Genomic DNA, 16545 nt, shown 5'->3' on the forward strand with positions numbered 1-16545 from the left:
AAACATGCTTGGGTTTTTACCCTCAGCTCCTTTATTCTCATCTTGTATCCTCTTAATCTTCTCAACCAAGATGTTAAAAGTACCCCACACTTTATTTCCCACCCACACTCAAGAAACCCCAAGTTGCCTTCCACATCCACCATTCCATTGCCAGTGCATTCTACAGTCAGCAGTCACCAAATGACTGCCTAACCCAGCGGGCACTTTGCCATCCTTACTTTCCTTGCTCTCTCCAGCATTTTACACTGCAGATTCAGCATACCTCTCCTGCTGCCCACCCCCCACCTTCCCTGGCTATACCTATTCAATGCCCTTCCCACCTCTCAAGTGTGAAACTCACCAGAAGTACTGACCCCAGTCTTTGTCCTTCTCTTTTTACACACTTTCTCTAGGCAATCTCACCTATACTCTAGTTTTCCCTAGACTCTAATGACTCCAAAGTCCTCATGCCCTGCCTTAATTATTGCAATAACTGGCCTCCAGGCTCTCTGCTTTTACTGAAACCCATTTTCTATACTACAGGCAACAACCTCTTAAAGCAAAGGTCACATGACATTCCTCTGCCCAGAATCCTCATTTGGCCCTACCCCGAGGGATAAAATTCAAACTCCTTAACGTAACGCACCCCACTCTTCGTCCTTTGATCCCACTTACCTCTGCAGCCTTGTCTACTGACGCTTACCACTGCCACCCCATCCTGTTGCCAAATACCTCGTCCTCTCACGGCTTCCTGGACTTCTCCTGCTTTGCTCTCTCACTGTCCTCCCTTTTCCCCCAGCTAAGTCCCAAATGCCTTTCAGGACTTCCAAGAGTCACATTATCTTCATTCATTTCGACACAACAAATATTTACTGAGAGCCCTGTATACCTCAGGTACTGTTCTGCATTCTGAAGAGTTAGCTGAGATGAAATCCCTGTTCTCACACTGATTTCACTTAGGGGTCGGAGGCAGGGCAGGATATGCAGAACAGAAAGCAGGGCAAAGGGGACAGAGAACTTGTGTGTGACAGTGCAGTGCTGTTTCATAGCAGGACAGTTGGAAGGCCTTGCTCCCTCTGTGAGTGGGCTGTTGACTGAGTGAGGAGCTTTCTATCTGCACTCTTTCAGGGTAAGAGGGTGTTGGTTTGCTTGCTTAGCTCCTCTGCTGGTCTGTGACTTCCTGAGGGAAGAAACTGCTCATCTATGCATTCCCAAGGTTCAACACTCTATCATTCTAAGGAAATGGGTTGTGCCAGGCACTGTTCTGGGCAAAGGGATAAAGCCACATAAGTGCTCAAAAAATTTTTTTTGAAATAGATTAATACATATTTGGAATTATAAATTAGTAGGAAATCTTCAAAATAAAAAACTTCACTTTAAACTCAATACTTTAATTTCATATCAAATATGAAAATTGGGACAAAGAGTCAAACAATCAATACAAAAAAAAGTATTAGAATTACACAATGTATTCCTGAAATTATGAATGGTAGGTAAATACAGATTAAACAGATTTTGCTCTGCATTTGCAAGTACTTGGGAAGGAATTCTGAAGGTGAGTAAGCATTTTGGGGACAGTAAAGTGAATTTTGTAAAGAATTGGGAAGTAGGTTGTGTGGACAGAATGAAAGTAGGTGGTCAGACTTCATATACGTAAGTGTACTGGTTTAGTTGCAGGAGTATTTTATTTACTAATTATAGGCAGGAACAAGTTTAAGGTTCATGGTATTTTATCATGAAAGACCACAATCATGTTGCTGTTAACCTCACTGAAGGCAAAAGAGCAACATTAGAAATTAAGGAGTTTGTTTTTCTTTATCTTACTTTTTTTTAAACTCCTGTATTTTCAGATCCTTTTTGTAAATTTTAGGGATTTAAGAATGAAATTCCATAACCATGATCAACTTTCTTCTGTCTAATTTTATTTTGCCTGCTTTTATTTTTTCAAAAAAAGGGGGGATACAAAATTACAGAAAGTTTATAAAATTGAAAAAATGCATGTATATACATACAGAATGTACTGAATTGTACACTAAAACAACCACTACCCCTACCTACTATTCTCATTCAAATCTATAAATTGCCTTTTATTCACTCATTGTAAATATTTCCCATGATATTATAGCCTTCACAATGATCTTTTATCATAGCTGTACAAATTTCATCCAGCAAATGGATGATAATTTATTTTACCATTCTCTCATTAGGCATTTAGGTAGCATCTAGACTTTTACTATTACCATAATGCTGTAATGATCATCTCTCAGCAATTAGCTTATTTCCTTTGTTCTTTCCCTGTGACAGATACCAACTATGGGATTATGCCTTAAAGGATATGAAGGCTTTTAAGGCTTGGAAAAAATCAGGATCATACCAATTTACACTGTCAGCAGCAATGTAGAGTACTGTATCACTGCATCCTTACCTGCATGAGTTTTATCATTTACATTTTTCCTATTAATACATATGTTGAAAATGTGCTTGTTTCAATTTGCATCTGATTATCAGTCAAGTTCAATATTTCTAAATTTTAATTATGAAAGATGACTACTTCAGCAAGAAACCATGTTGAGCATAAGTCAATGGTTCAAGGCCATAAAAATAAACAAAAATCTTAAAGAAAGTTAATATAATTGTGACATGAGTAAGTGTTACTGTGCTCCATGGTTATTAGGCATTAATGGCAAGCAGTTCACATAGCCATAATTATTATTTATACATGGCCAGATCAAGCATTCTTAGATTATGGGGGAGGTTCAGACCAAGCAGAGCTATAAGCTCTTCTTATGCCCCCATAAAGACCCCTTTATGTGAAAGCAGATGTGATCCAGCAGAAGGTGAGTCTCTTTCTTCCTTGGCACCACGCAGCCTCTGAAAACTGAGCACCCAGTGAAGATAACAGGCGTTATACATGCAGCTGGGCTGAGGGTGGGCTAGGACTTACTTTTAATGAGAAGCAAAGATGAAGCCAAGTAAGATACAACTCAAAGAGCTGACCTAAGAAATGGCCACTAAATCTCTTGTCTCTTCTCTCTATGATTATTCCTTAAGTATCTAGGTTTTCAGTGAGGTTTCTGAAGAACTTTTAACTCAGAATTATTTCCATCTCCTTTCTCACAGAGAAAAAGAAAGGACTAGAAACACAATCATTCCCACTTTCCCCTCAACCTCACTAACTAATGGAGGAATGATTTGGGTAACAGGATTTCAGGGACCTCCCTACCAAGGCTCTTTCTCCTCAACAGTTTCTTAATTTCCTTGCAAATAGAATTTTTTAATGTTTCTAAGCACATAATTCTGAGAAAGTGCAAGAAGAAAGGTGAGAGTGTGAAAAGGTAGGAAGGGGTAACAGTAATTCACCCTATAGTGAAGATTAACTTAACCACTGTTTCTGCATTCTTAGAACACTTAACTCTGAAGCATTCAGAGGGTAGGAGTAAGAGTTCTAAAATGGAGAGGATGTGGGGAGAAACAAAAGGAGTTATTTTGGGTTGCTTTAAAAAAGCATAGCTGAGGATACTAGACTACACATGGATAGGGGAAAAGGAGGCCAAGCTTATGATAATAAATATTCATGTTTCTATGGACCTTGCGAATTTAGAAAGCACATTTTCATTGATCATATTACTTAATTCTCACAACAGCCCTGTACTGAAACTGAGACCCAGAGATATTAAGTAACTTACCCAAAGTCACATAGGTAGTTTCTGGCAGAGCCAGGTCTCGACCCAGGTCTTCTGATTCCTCCTGTGCATTTCCAGCTCCCCTGGAGCTGAAGCAGGGGCAAAAAGGGATGCGGAAGTAATTGCCAAGACCAGCCTTGCCCTTTCCCCTTCTTTCAGAGGTCAAGCAGAGCAGACATTTAACTGTCTGAGTGACCCCTTCGCATCAAATTCTTTCATAGGAAAGAACACAGAATCTGAAAATGTTTCTCAGCCTTGGGCTCAGGAATGGCAATGAGTGGTAAATAATGTCAGGAGTATTTTTGGCTGTATTCTGCCACTGATGTGAAATTTACTGGAAGCTCAAAGCAAGGTAATTCTCATTTTAGAAAGTAAAACTTGTTTTTATAATTGAAATTAGTTTAAAAGATTTTGTTCAGCAGTTTCAGTCAAACCTTTTAAATTATGCCATTATAAAAATTATTTTGAAAAATGCCTAAGAACCAAAATATCAAATTTACATTTAACCTATTCTGTGGCCATTTTTTTCTACCTTAATCATCTTCCCTCAGTGATTATTCTCATTAAAGCAGTTATGATTATTAGAATGGACAGAATATTCATTCTTTTCATAGCTAACTTTAAGTACTTTCAAGAAATTAATAGGAAAATGTATGTATCATATTCTTGAGATGTAAATCTTATATTCATTTCTAAATTATACCTAAATGTTTTTAATGCAGACTTTTGTAATTAATTCTCTATAACTCTATAACAAGATATAGAGTTCCAGAGTCTAGTTTCTTGAATAGTTGCTTAATTTTTCTTAGGGAATTATGTATTTTAATTTCTTATCTTGACTATTTACATTTCTATTAAAATCTAAACATATTTAATGAGAAACATTTCTTTTTTTTGCTTATTTCCTAACAATATGAGGATACAATTTAAATAGACTGGCCATATGACTGACTTTGCATCATTTCTATATTCTTTGGTAATCAGCTCCAATACATCTCAGTCTCTAACCTTTCCATTTATGACAACTACTACCAGGAAGGCCAGGTGCTAAATAAGCATTAATACTAATCAGGGCATACAAAAGATCAACCGGGGATATCAATTTATTTGTGCCCAAAGCTTTTAGAAGGTCTTCTGAACTTTAAAAAATGCTCATTTAACCAGACTTCATTTGAGCACCAGTCATGTCTAATGGATGGAATGTATCCAACCTAATAGTTAAGAGCCACTTGAAATCTTTGAGATGAATAAAACAGCAAACACTCAGATGTAAAACAAAATAAAATAAACAAGGAAGAAGACAAGGAGGAGGAACTTGGATAAGGAGGGAAAGGAAAGGAGAGAAAGGAAACAAAAAGGAAGAAGGGGAAAAAAAGGTTTACCTTGAATAAATAAAAAATTTTAAGTAAGTACTAATACTCTCAAGCTTTTGATATCTACATCTCCCTTTTTCTTTAAGGCTCCAATTGTGTATTTTAAAAATCTAGTTAAGCTTAACATTCTTCTGGGTCCTAATGGTCAAATTCAGGAATTCCTAATATGATTTATATTATCTGATCACTACATGAGAAAAAAATATATTAGTGTACTTTTCTCCACATTATTTTAAGCCTTATTTGCTATGTCTTTTCAAGATAAAATGCTCATTATATTCTTTTAAACCATTCACTGAATAGTACCCAAAATGGTTAACAACATAAAAAAAACCCCACCCCAAGTCCATAAATGTTAGACTTTGAACTGTACAGAAATAGAATTAACTTCTAGTGTCTTGCCCTTGTATAATAAGCTCTTGGTTAAGCATAACCAAGAAGGTTAATCATAATTTCCTAATCTCATGATATGGTAAAAATTGAGCAAACTTCAGGCAAGATAAAAACCCTAATAAAAGGTTGTTGAAGTTAGTACTAGTTTTGAAAAGTCAACGTTAGAGTTCCCCATCTACTTGCTTTAAACTAGATGATTCATTTAACACGGATAACAAAATTGTAATCAGGAACCATGTGAACAATGATTCCAAGACTGGAGTCACCCCAATCTGACGGAGGCCTTCTCAATATTTATTAAGTTACTTCTGGAAGGAAGGAAATGTATCTTCTACTTCTTTTATATCTTTCTATTCCCTTGGGCAAATAGACCAATCTATTTTCCAAAGGAAGTTTTTTACAAAAAGTACTCAAAGAGTATTTGCTGAATAACTATCATATTAAACTGTTGTGCTCAGGCTTTTGATGTCTGATGAAAGAGTCTTCAGTAATAAAGGTGGCAACCAGGACTAGACCCATCATTCAACAAATAAGTAATGACCTTCTTTCACTGTTTCAGCTGCCAAGTCAGTTCATGTGCTCATTTAAAATCTAATCCCCTTGAGTCTTTATAGTATGTATCTAGTGCTTATTTATAGAGTTCCTTTGCACTTCCACTAGCTATTATCCACCCATAAATTCTGCCCTTGTTTATAATTATAAGTGCCTTGAAGGACATGTTTTTTAAAGTTAAGAATTTTTCCCTCCAGATCTCTCAAGTGAGCTGTGGAATTAGATCCAAGATTATCAGTTCATCTGAATGAACAACTATTAAAAGGATAAAAAGAACAGGAGACCGAGGACAGTTAAGTATGAGTTTGTTTCCTAGGAGGATTTTAACAGCTTTTAACTAATTAAAACAATCCTGTTCAAAGGCTTCTGAACACACTAGCCTATTAATAAAAGAGTAAAACAAATGCTGAAACAAAAAATTTTTTTTGATCTTTTAGAAGTCCTCCTTTTTATTGAAGAATGCCCACATTTGACACCTTCTTTTGATTTAGTAGTAGCCAACACGAGTTCAACAAAAACTGGATTTTGCCTCAAATTAGAATATTGGAGAATACAAATACAAAGCCCAAACAAATAATGAAAATTCCTTACTGCTGGAACATATACATATCAAGAATATCAGGTGGGTTACTAGGTGAGAAATACAGAAAACGACAGCAATATTATAACAGCTTCAACGAGAGTTTTCATAATGACAATTTCTAAAAGTTAATTTAAAACATAAAAGTGTCAAGAATTGGAGTTAAAGTAAAATTAAAAGACTAGTGAGTTGTATGTAAGTACATGTAAAATAAGATCTTTATTTTATTTTTATGTAATGAGACACTCTTACTAATGATGTAAGTACTTAGAAGAGACATAAAACTTCAGGAATATATTTTGTCTTCTATTTACAGAAAGGTAAAGAATCTTGGAACATATCTGAGTAGAAACTGCCGTTTATACATTTAAGTCTTTATTTGTAATATAAAAAATATAGTATGTTATTAATAAGAAGTTTGGGATATCTAAAATAATATATTCAAAGGCAAATATTTACACTATTTTAAATATGGGAAATTTGAAAACTGGAAAGAAAATAGCTAAGATGTTTTCCAAAGTACTTCTTGAGACTTTCTATAGCAAGTTCTCCACATGGAAAAAAAAAGAAGAGGAGTTCCATGAGCAAATACGTCTGTGAAGCAATACACACTAATAATCCTTCTCTTGGAGAATTAAAATACAAGAAAGTCCTGTAATCAAAAAGTGTACTGCATTTTTTTAACCAGCATTTTACAAATTTACTTAAGCAAGAAGCAGAACTAATGTTCTCAGACCACACTTCAGAAAGCACTGAGCTAGAAGGACTAAGAAAATGTTCAAAAACATAAGGACTCTTGTATTCTTATGATGGTCTAAGTTGCCTAACTAGAACCTCTTCATTATGTTTACTCTTAATAAACTATATGGATTTGGGTTTTTTTTTAAAGGCAATAAAATGTACTCACTGTTGCAGTACTTCCTTTCCCTTCTGAATGGAGCTCTCAGTCAAAGACAGGCTGCTAAGGTAGTAATTTCAAGCCCAGGTGTAAAATTCTTGCCAGTTGTTCCCAAGTTTTAATGGAACCTGAACTCCTATAACACCAGAAGATTTCTCACAAGGGGACAGATCAGTTCCACTTTTTTTCTAGAGATGTGACAGTGAAGCCTATTGCACTTGATGCTAGAATAAACAGCATAGGTCCAAAAAAGTTCAGGAAATTAGGATCAGGAGGCGGGGTTGACCGTATCCATCAAGAGATACCACACAATAATGGTAAAATGAGAATGAAGTTAAAAAAAAAAAAAAAGTCAAAAGAACACAATGATGTTTAGGAAAAAGAATGAAAAGACAGAGAAATAACTAATAAACAAGATGACAAAAGACAGAAAAATAGTATTAAATAAAGACACACAGATGACCACATTAGACTTAAACGAGAATGGACAGCTGATGATGCACTATGGTGCGCAATCAAGTATGTATCCCAAGTCCCCTTTTCGCCCAACGCTGTAAGGTTCACCATCACTGACTTCACAGGAGCAAAGTGCGCTGCAGAATGCCATCTTAAAGGGAATAAAGTCTATGGTACAACGAGCAATACTATTTTTCTGCCTTTTTATGTGCAAATGGAAGAGGCTCAGATATTCACTAGAAACTAAAGCAGAATTGGGTGCATACTTTTTAATTCAAGAGGGATGCTTCTCCAGATTTATGAAAATCTTTGAAATATCCCAACAGGAATGTCTAGTCAAAGGACATAACCAATATAAGATTAACATTTTTGGGAACAAAGAAATAAAACAAAACAAAAATATTCCTCAGATTCATTTATTTTACTACTTTATTTCCCGTGCAAGGAGTATATTAGCAAGTCTTTTGCAACAGAATGGTCAAATTCGGTGCAGTTTGAAATTACAGTTTTAGAAGTCCCAATAAGTAAAGTAAATGAAAAAACAAGATGCACACTTACAGAAAACAAACATTGGGTCTTCTGAATAAAAAACGTCAAGAGAAAAAATAAGTTCGCCTGACAATCACAGCCCCCTTCAGTTGTACACCTCACTCCTTAAGACTACTTTGAATGAAAAATCAGAATTATGTAATATTCAGCATGAACATAAAGAATCACGAATTTCCTTAATTAGCCAACACCCTAATTCAGGATTCTAAACTTTAGGTTGCTATGAATAAAGGGGAGACTCAGGAAGTAAAAGATTAATATAACATCTACTAGTATGATTCATATACACACAAAAAGAATGCTGTGGATATCTTAAACAGTTATGCTAACTTGGTACTTAATATTAATATTTAAATGATTTAAGGCTCAAATTGCTTTATGAACTGTAATTAAACTTAGGAACAAATTTGAGTAGTATCATTAAAATAACTTTGAAAAGAAGGATAGCAAATCTTAGCTAAGCCTTGCCATGTCATGTCATTATGAGAGTTATTTCACATTTTAAAAAAAGGAACATAAAATAACATAATTTGTACTTTCATTGGTCAATATAAAAAAAACTTAGATCGCCTGAACTTTTCAACGATCTTTTAGATGTAATTCCTTTGAGTAGGTTACAATATATCAAGGTATCAGATAGTGCAATTCAAATAATTCTTTTGCACATGTTCTTAAAATAGCATACTATTCTCTTAGTATTAATTTAAATAGTGAAATAAAATGTCTCTATTGATGTAGCAGGGTCAAAATTACATCTCAAAATGCTCATAATAATCTATTAGGTTTAGCTATCACAAATTTGGCTCCAGGGGTAGCTATCAACAGTCTTAAGCTGACATATTTATGCATATGGCATGCAATTATGAATGAATCATATCTCCCTGTATGTCAGCAGCTTTCGTATGTATCTCCAGTAAAGTCCTTTTGCATAACCCACAACCTTGTGTGGGAATTGTGACAGGGTGCGTGATAGACGAAGAAATAAATAGAGCACTTTAAATACAACCAAACTTCACTAAAACAAAGCTTAAAGATATTGCGCGTAATCCCCCAAATTCCATCACCTATGATTTGAAAATATATTCTTAAATGGGGCTACACTAGCTATACATTTTCTTTCTGATTTACTTTCTGTTCACACCACAAAGCAAAATGAGCACTGCCTATATGGTAATCTTTGAAAGGAAATTAGTTTCCCAAAATATGTATGATGGAAGAAAACATATTTCAGTATTTCAGTGACCTTAACTACTTTATGTTCCTAGTGCAGAAATTTAATTATGGTAAATGACACCCACTAAATTCAAGAATTTATGAATAAAAGAGTGAAAAATCTTCTGGAACTATGATCATATAGGTGCTTGTGCTTTTCACTGGTTACTAATTGGCAGAATCTCACTTTACATAGTGCTAATTTTCCTTTGAAGTGAATGGTTTCTATAACAGTTGTCCTCTCTTAATATCTATTATGATTTTTGATATCAAATACAAACTAGATATAGGCTAGATTTATCACTATGTTGTTAAAATTACTAACATGACCTTGTTCTAATACATTTAAGGTTCATTTTAACTCATAAATTTATATATCATAACTCTCAGTCGCCTTTCTCATTAAATAGGTTAGAGGGTTTTTTTTGGTTATATGTGTCTTTTTAGTATTTTTACAAATGGTAGAATAATTTATGGCTTTTATGAACATTATTTGAATTTGAAGAGGTAACATTCAAATGTGCTTCCCAGGATGTCATTATAAAATAAATGTTGTGCCATGTTATTTCAAAAGTAAAACTTGATACTGTTCTTTTTATAAAGTATGCTAAAACTGAAAAAAATACATAATTATTTAAAAAATAGAACCCAAACCCTCCTAAAAACAAATTTTGCTTTTTAAATAGATAAAATAAATATCTAAGAACTTTTACATAAGTAAAATTGATTAAGTCATACTTTCTTCTTCCACATTAATTTTATCTTCAGAATTACCCACTAAGGTGGAATAAAATCTATACTTTATTTAAATTAAAACTTCAGTTAACAAGAGTTTCTCCACTTGTATTGTGCTTCAAAGCTTCAAGAACTAATAAAAACCCTCATGAGATATTTAGGTCTCACATAACTGGAACTATAACTTTCTTCTAATTTATGCAGTGAGAAGGGATTTCTGTGTGTTTTGTACTCTTACCCCCACCTAGAATAGAACCTGACACATAAAAGATGTACAATGAATATTGGTGAAATAAATGAATACTCTGCAGAAAAATATTTAAGAATGGATGACCATCTAAAACAGTAACAATCTATCTGTCATTTTTCAGAATTACTGCCCAAAATGATGTGTATGTTAAGTCTTAGAACTAAATATTATCTACACAATTACTCTTTTTTCTAGTTGAACTATAGCTAAACAATGATCATTTCCTGATACTGGGAAGCGAATACAAACGGAAGTTTAGAAACCAGCATGTTCTAAAACATTTCTTGGGATATGAAAGTCTCAGTGGAATCCAGGTCATAAATATCCTTGGAAAATCAAGACTTGGCAGTTCTTTTCAGATTTAGAAAAGCAATTCAGAAGCAACACCATCCTAAAACAAAGGATTTGTCTGAGCAGTGCCAGGGAATTTTATAGTAATTCCAAGTTGCCTGTAGCATCTTTTTACTGGTTTCCTGGTATTAGTTTTAGAGTTAAAAGGAACCAATTTGGAAAGGACCTGCAGAGAACACAAATAAGCAGGTTTTCTTTGCCCCTAATGTGCTTTCATACAGTGGTCAGCAATATAAAATAATATTACAGCTTTCTCCCTATATAATTTTACAAATAAAATGAGGTTCCATTATGTTTCATTTACTTCAGTAAAATAATAAAAATTCTACAATGTTCAAAGTACATTAAAAAAAATTAGAAAATTTAACCAGTTAAGAATGAGCTGTGAATCCTACATTATATATGACTGAGAGTTTACTATAATAAAGACATTAAAATTAAGACAGTATTTTATGTTAGCTAAAAGAACCAGGTGAAATCTAGCTAGAACAAAAAAATCAAGGAAGACTTACCAAAAAGTTTAGTAAATCATTTTGGAGAAAACAAAATATTTAAGCATAATCAGATCATGTATTTTCACCATCTAAAATATAATCACTGAGTATGTTCTGGAAGTAAAAAGGTGTTCCCAGATGGAAAGGGAAAATAGGTATTTGGTCTATATACATATATAGACCTAACTTCATTTTCTAAATTTCATTTAGGAAAATATTAACTATTAGATTTAAACTATGAACTTGATTTTTACTTTAATTTTCCATACAAGAGACGATTAGTCATTGAGTCTCTTAATATTTCATGCTTTTTATTTAATGATTTTTCCTTATACCTCTAAGAACACAGACAACTGATTTCTATAAAGGTTTTTGGTTTATATGCAGGTTGTTGGTCATTTTTCCTGCAAACTATTAAAAATTTTTCAATGAATAGTCATTGCTACATTTAGGAAAACAAGGTTTTCCAAAATCTTGTGTCAATAACAAACAGAAACCTTCATGAAAGATATAGTATCATTTCACAAATAAAATTAAGTTAATGTACATACATAGTGAAAGTTAAAAAATTAAAAATTATATAACCCATAGTGAGAGTGAATAAGTATGTTATGGCTCTAACAGTACTGCTGCACCTCTGCAGCCCTTTAGTTTTTAGTATGAGTTATCAATTGGAGCTACTTTCTATTGGTATAATGAATGTTTTGCTTTTGATTAATGTGACACTTAAATTTCCCAGTTACAGAAAACAAACAAATGCTCACAGACCCCAACATTAATACTCTCAGAGGCTAAGAACTCTACACTAACTCTAAATTAAATGTGCTGAAAGCCACATAATGGTTTTTCTTTAGGAGCTTTTTATGTATACACGCACATATGTATTTTTAAAAAATGAGATGGGTGAAGGTATATTAAGCTGGTGGCTTCTAGATATCAAGAGAAAGCTGCTTCTGTAACTTTCTTCTGTAAGTCAATTTTTCATTCAGATAAAAAAGGATGACCCTATCCTCAAGAAGGATGTTTATGTTCCAAAAATATTTGTTACAGTATTTTTTATGCAAAATCATAAAACACCAATAATCATTTAATTATTTATAAGTAGAAGAAAAACCAGAATCTCCAAAAGATTTAGTGATTCTATCCTGCCTCTTTATGAAAAATATTTCAAGCATTTTTTAAAAGAATTTTGGGTTGACTGCAGGAAAAGTAAATAGGTTAAAAAAAACAGCATAAAAAAGCATAGATGAATATATACAATTGGGTAGAAAGAATACAGAAGTATTGCTGTGGTTCAGATTCACTATATGGGCAGTGACATCTGATAAATGTAGTATCCAGCTTAATTTACACTGACCTAAAATCAGAGATAAAGCAATGAGGACTATTACGGGAGAAAAAGGAAAAAATCACTGACTGTAGAAAGAAAATGATCACTTCAGTACCAAACACCACTGAACGGAAGAGCTACAGTGAGGAATGACCAATGTGCTCATCAGCTATGGCCACCCTGAAACAGGAGGAGGAAGTAGAGAAGAAGGGAAGTAAAAAAAACCTAAGATTTTCCTTAGAGAAAAAAAGAAAAAAATTAATCTTTTACTAATCTTTCAAAAAAAAAAAACTAAACATAAAATTCTGTTTTGACTCTCAGTAATGGTTAAAAACATTCGGGAACACATGATGAATAGTAAACCAAGACTCAACTGTTAGAAATACAGACTCAATAAATTAGTTTTACCATCAAAACTAGATATGAGTATTAATGAAGAAAAGACAACGGAAAGCCATATGATATCAGAAGGGTAAAAATTTGGTGGTTACATCAAGTTTGTCTAAGAAAAGACAAATTAGACATTGATGGTATTTTAGTCTTTTAGGAAAAGGGCAACTAAACTCTACGGAGTTGAGAGTGAGGGAAAGGATCTTAATTAAACATCAACCATTAGTAATATACTATAAAGTATGAAATGATAAATCATCTAGAAAATGACATTTTTCTAGAATAAAAAGGTATAATCCAATTTAAAAAAAAAGGCAGAGGAGCTGAATAGAATAAAAAGGTAAAGAATAAAGATTCATGGTCCAAAACATGATTACTGCTACTATGTTATTTTTTGTTTGTTTTCTTTCTTTTTCTTGGGGCTTTTGGGGGGTGGGCAGGGGCCATGATACTGAGATCAAGACAGAAAAATATAAGGCCAAATTGAAACTAAACTAAAAGCAGCTCATGAGAAAACAATCATGCTTCAATGATGGAAACTACTATCTGGATGACACAACTTTCTAGTATATTTTGATATTTTAGGGAAACCCAAAAAAATTAGGCTTCTATTAAGTTTATTAAAAGCTACCCACAAGAAAGGAATTAAAATTTATACAATGAATACTAATATGCCTTGTCCTCCTGTTTTTGCCTAAATGTAGTCTACAATCTATCTATATAAAGTCACATAAGTCCTGTATAAAATGGACTCCACAAGGCCAATGTTCTAAATTACATCATTAAAATTACCACACAGCTTGACATATCATTTGGCAACAAAATTAATCAAATAATTATTAAACAAACATTTATAATCTGAACATACACACACATAAATATGTGTAGTAAATGCAGTGTGAATTCATATATAATTTAAAGTGTTTTTCTTAAATTTTACATATAACTAGAATAATAAAGAATATACATGTATCCAACAGAGATTTAAATTGGACAACTGTTGGACATAATTTAGTCAAATTTAAAGTAACAAAACTTGGAAAGAACAAAATATGCATAAAAACTCATTTTATACATATAAATTTTTGGCTAACATATAAATAGGGCACCTATTTCCAAAGCATAACAAAGCATTATATAAGAAAAGTAATTTCAATGCATTCATTTTTATTGTAGTTCAGTATAATTATTAAATTAAAACCTTACTTCAAGTGCAGCCAGTTTTAAGTATACCCAAAATATTTTTCTACTGGCAAACTTTGTATTACTATGACTAATCTTTTAGAACTATGTTATTTTCTTCAAAATAGTTTACGCCTTTGTAGAGAGTTTGGTTCACATACCCATGCCTCTGTTTGAATGGGCCTGATGTTGCTTAGGAGCACCTCTTCATAGTTTCCATAATCAATGAATTTAACAACTGCTGTCATACCTGAAGAATGGAGAGCTTCAACTTCTGCTCGGTAAAACTGAGGAGAAAAACAGGAGTTTTTAGTGTGACACTCAACCCAGTCTGCCTAGAGTAATATATGATGACTATAAATACTCAAAGTGTTACCATGTATAATTTTTTTTGAAAGCTCATTTCTTTTTAAAAATTAATTTTTATTGGGATATAACTGACATAAAACATTGTATTAGTTTTAGCTGTACAACACAGTGATTTGATACTTGTGTATGTTAGGGGTAGAATCACAAGTTTAGCTAACATCCATCACTACAGTTAAAATTTTTTTTTCTTCTGATGACAATTATGATCTACTCTTTCAGCAACTTTTCAATATACAATATTTTAAAGAAAATAACTTATAGAAGAATAGTATTTTTTTTGAGAGGGCATCTCTCATATTTATTGATCAAATGGTTGTTAACTACAATAAAATTCTGTATAGGGGGGTCAATGCTCAATGTACAATCATTAATCCATCTCAAGTCTAATTCTCATAAGTCTCCAATCTTCTGAAGCATAACGAACAAGTTCTTACATGGTGAACGAATTCTTACATAGTGAATAAATTCTTACATGGTGAACAGTACAAGGGCATTCATCACAGAAACTTTCGGTTTTGATCACACATTATGACCTATAAACAATCAGGTCAAATATGAATATTCGTTTGATTTTTGTACTTGATTTATATGTTGATCCCACATTTCTCCCTTTATTATTATTATTATTTTTATTTTTAATAAAATGCTGAAGTGGTAGGTAGATGCAAGATAAAGGTAGAAAACATAGTTTAGTGCTGTAAGAGGGCAAATGTAGATAGAAGAATAGTATTTTTAAGAAAGAAAACTTACCTTTGGATAATCATAAACTGGGCTAAAAAAAGAGATTAGTTCTCTCATCCATAGGAGTTATAACCTGAGCAGTAGTAAGATGTCAGGATAGAACTAAGAGAGTCAGAGAGAGAATAATATTCACATGCTAATAGATGTAAAAGGAACTAGTACCATGTTTTGTTGTTAGGCATCAAATCCGTTTGACTAACATTAGGAAAATCATTCTTAGATACTAAGCAGAATATATAACTATAGATCAATTTATTTAAAAAACAAATATATGACAAAAATAAATCTCAAAGAAAACGGCTCATTGGGGCAGTCATCACAGGGAGCAGGGGAGGGGTGGTGGGGAAGGAGGTCGGGTAACATATTAAGTAAGCATATTACTTAAATCCAGGATTTATAGGATTTGAGACTTTGTAAGACCAGTAACTTTTATCAGCTTACTCACTATAACTTGGCTCTGGGAACTAATTAACATAGTATATTAACAAACTCACAAGGAACTTTTTAACATAACAACTAGAGCTTAAAAATTTACGTGTTAAGGTAACCGAAAATAGGTTAACTGATTGGAGTACTCCTCCGCTATAGGTTGACCCATTCAGGACCAAAATTATAGTTCTAAATGTTGCTTATTAAACATGAAGTGGAAATGAAAAACTATTTACTCTTAAGAAATATTTTCTTCAAACTGGGGTAGCTGGATGCTCTACTATAATACCATCTACTCTAAAAGCATCTCTTAATAGGCTCACGAGAATCAGAAAATGCTAAAGGCAACAAAAACTCTTACTTTCCACATCCTTCTAAAATAGGAGTGAACTAGGATATACCAGGGAAGAATCTGTTTTTACTGATTAATGAGTAAACTTCATACTACAAAGGTCATTAAGTTAATCTATGGTGTTGCCTTCCTGGGTCTGGATGCTAGCAAGTTTAGAGACAGCATGCTGGAATTTTCCTTATTTTAGAGTTCTTAATATACATTCACATCTATCCCTTCCTCCTTTATTTCTGAGCCTCATCTTTTC

General features: G+C 33.2%; 1 protein-coding gene across 2 annotated transcripts in view; it reads right to left on the minus strand.

The window, feature by feature from the left end:
• TDRD3 (tudor domain containing 3) overlaps positions 1-16545 on the minus strand; it is a 211316-nt gene that overhangs the window by 22642 nt on the left and 172129 nt on the right. The window contains exons 12-13 of one of the 2 annotated variants that reach the window (XM_073212542.1): positions 14569-14694; positions 3666-3751 (exon numbers count right to left, since the gene is read on the minus strand). In XM_073212542.1, the coding sequence (XP_073068643.1) occupies positions 3666-3751; positions 14569-14694 (212 nt within the window). The remainder of the gene's footprint in view (positions 1-3665; positions 3752-14568; positions 14695-16545) is intronic. The other variant, XM_073212543.1, reaches the window with a different exon arrangement.

Source organism: Manis javanica, chromosome 9 (genome assembly GCF_040802235.1).
Source record: "Manis javanica isolate MJ-LG chromosome 9, MJ_LKY, whole genome shotgun sequence".
Taxonomy (NCBI): domain Eukaryota; kingdom Metazoa; phylum Chordata; class Mammalia; order Pholidota; family Manidae; genus Manis; species Manis javanica.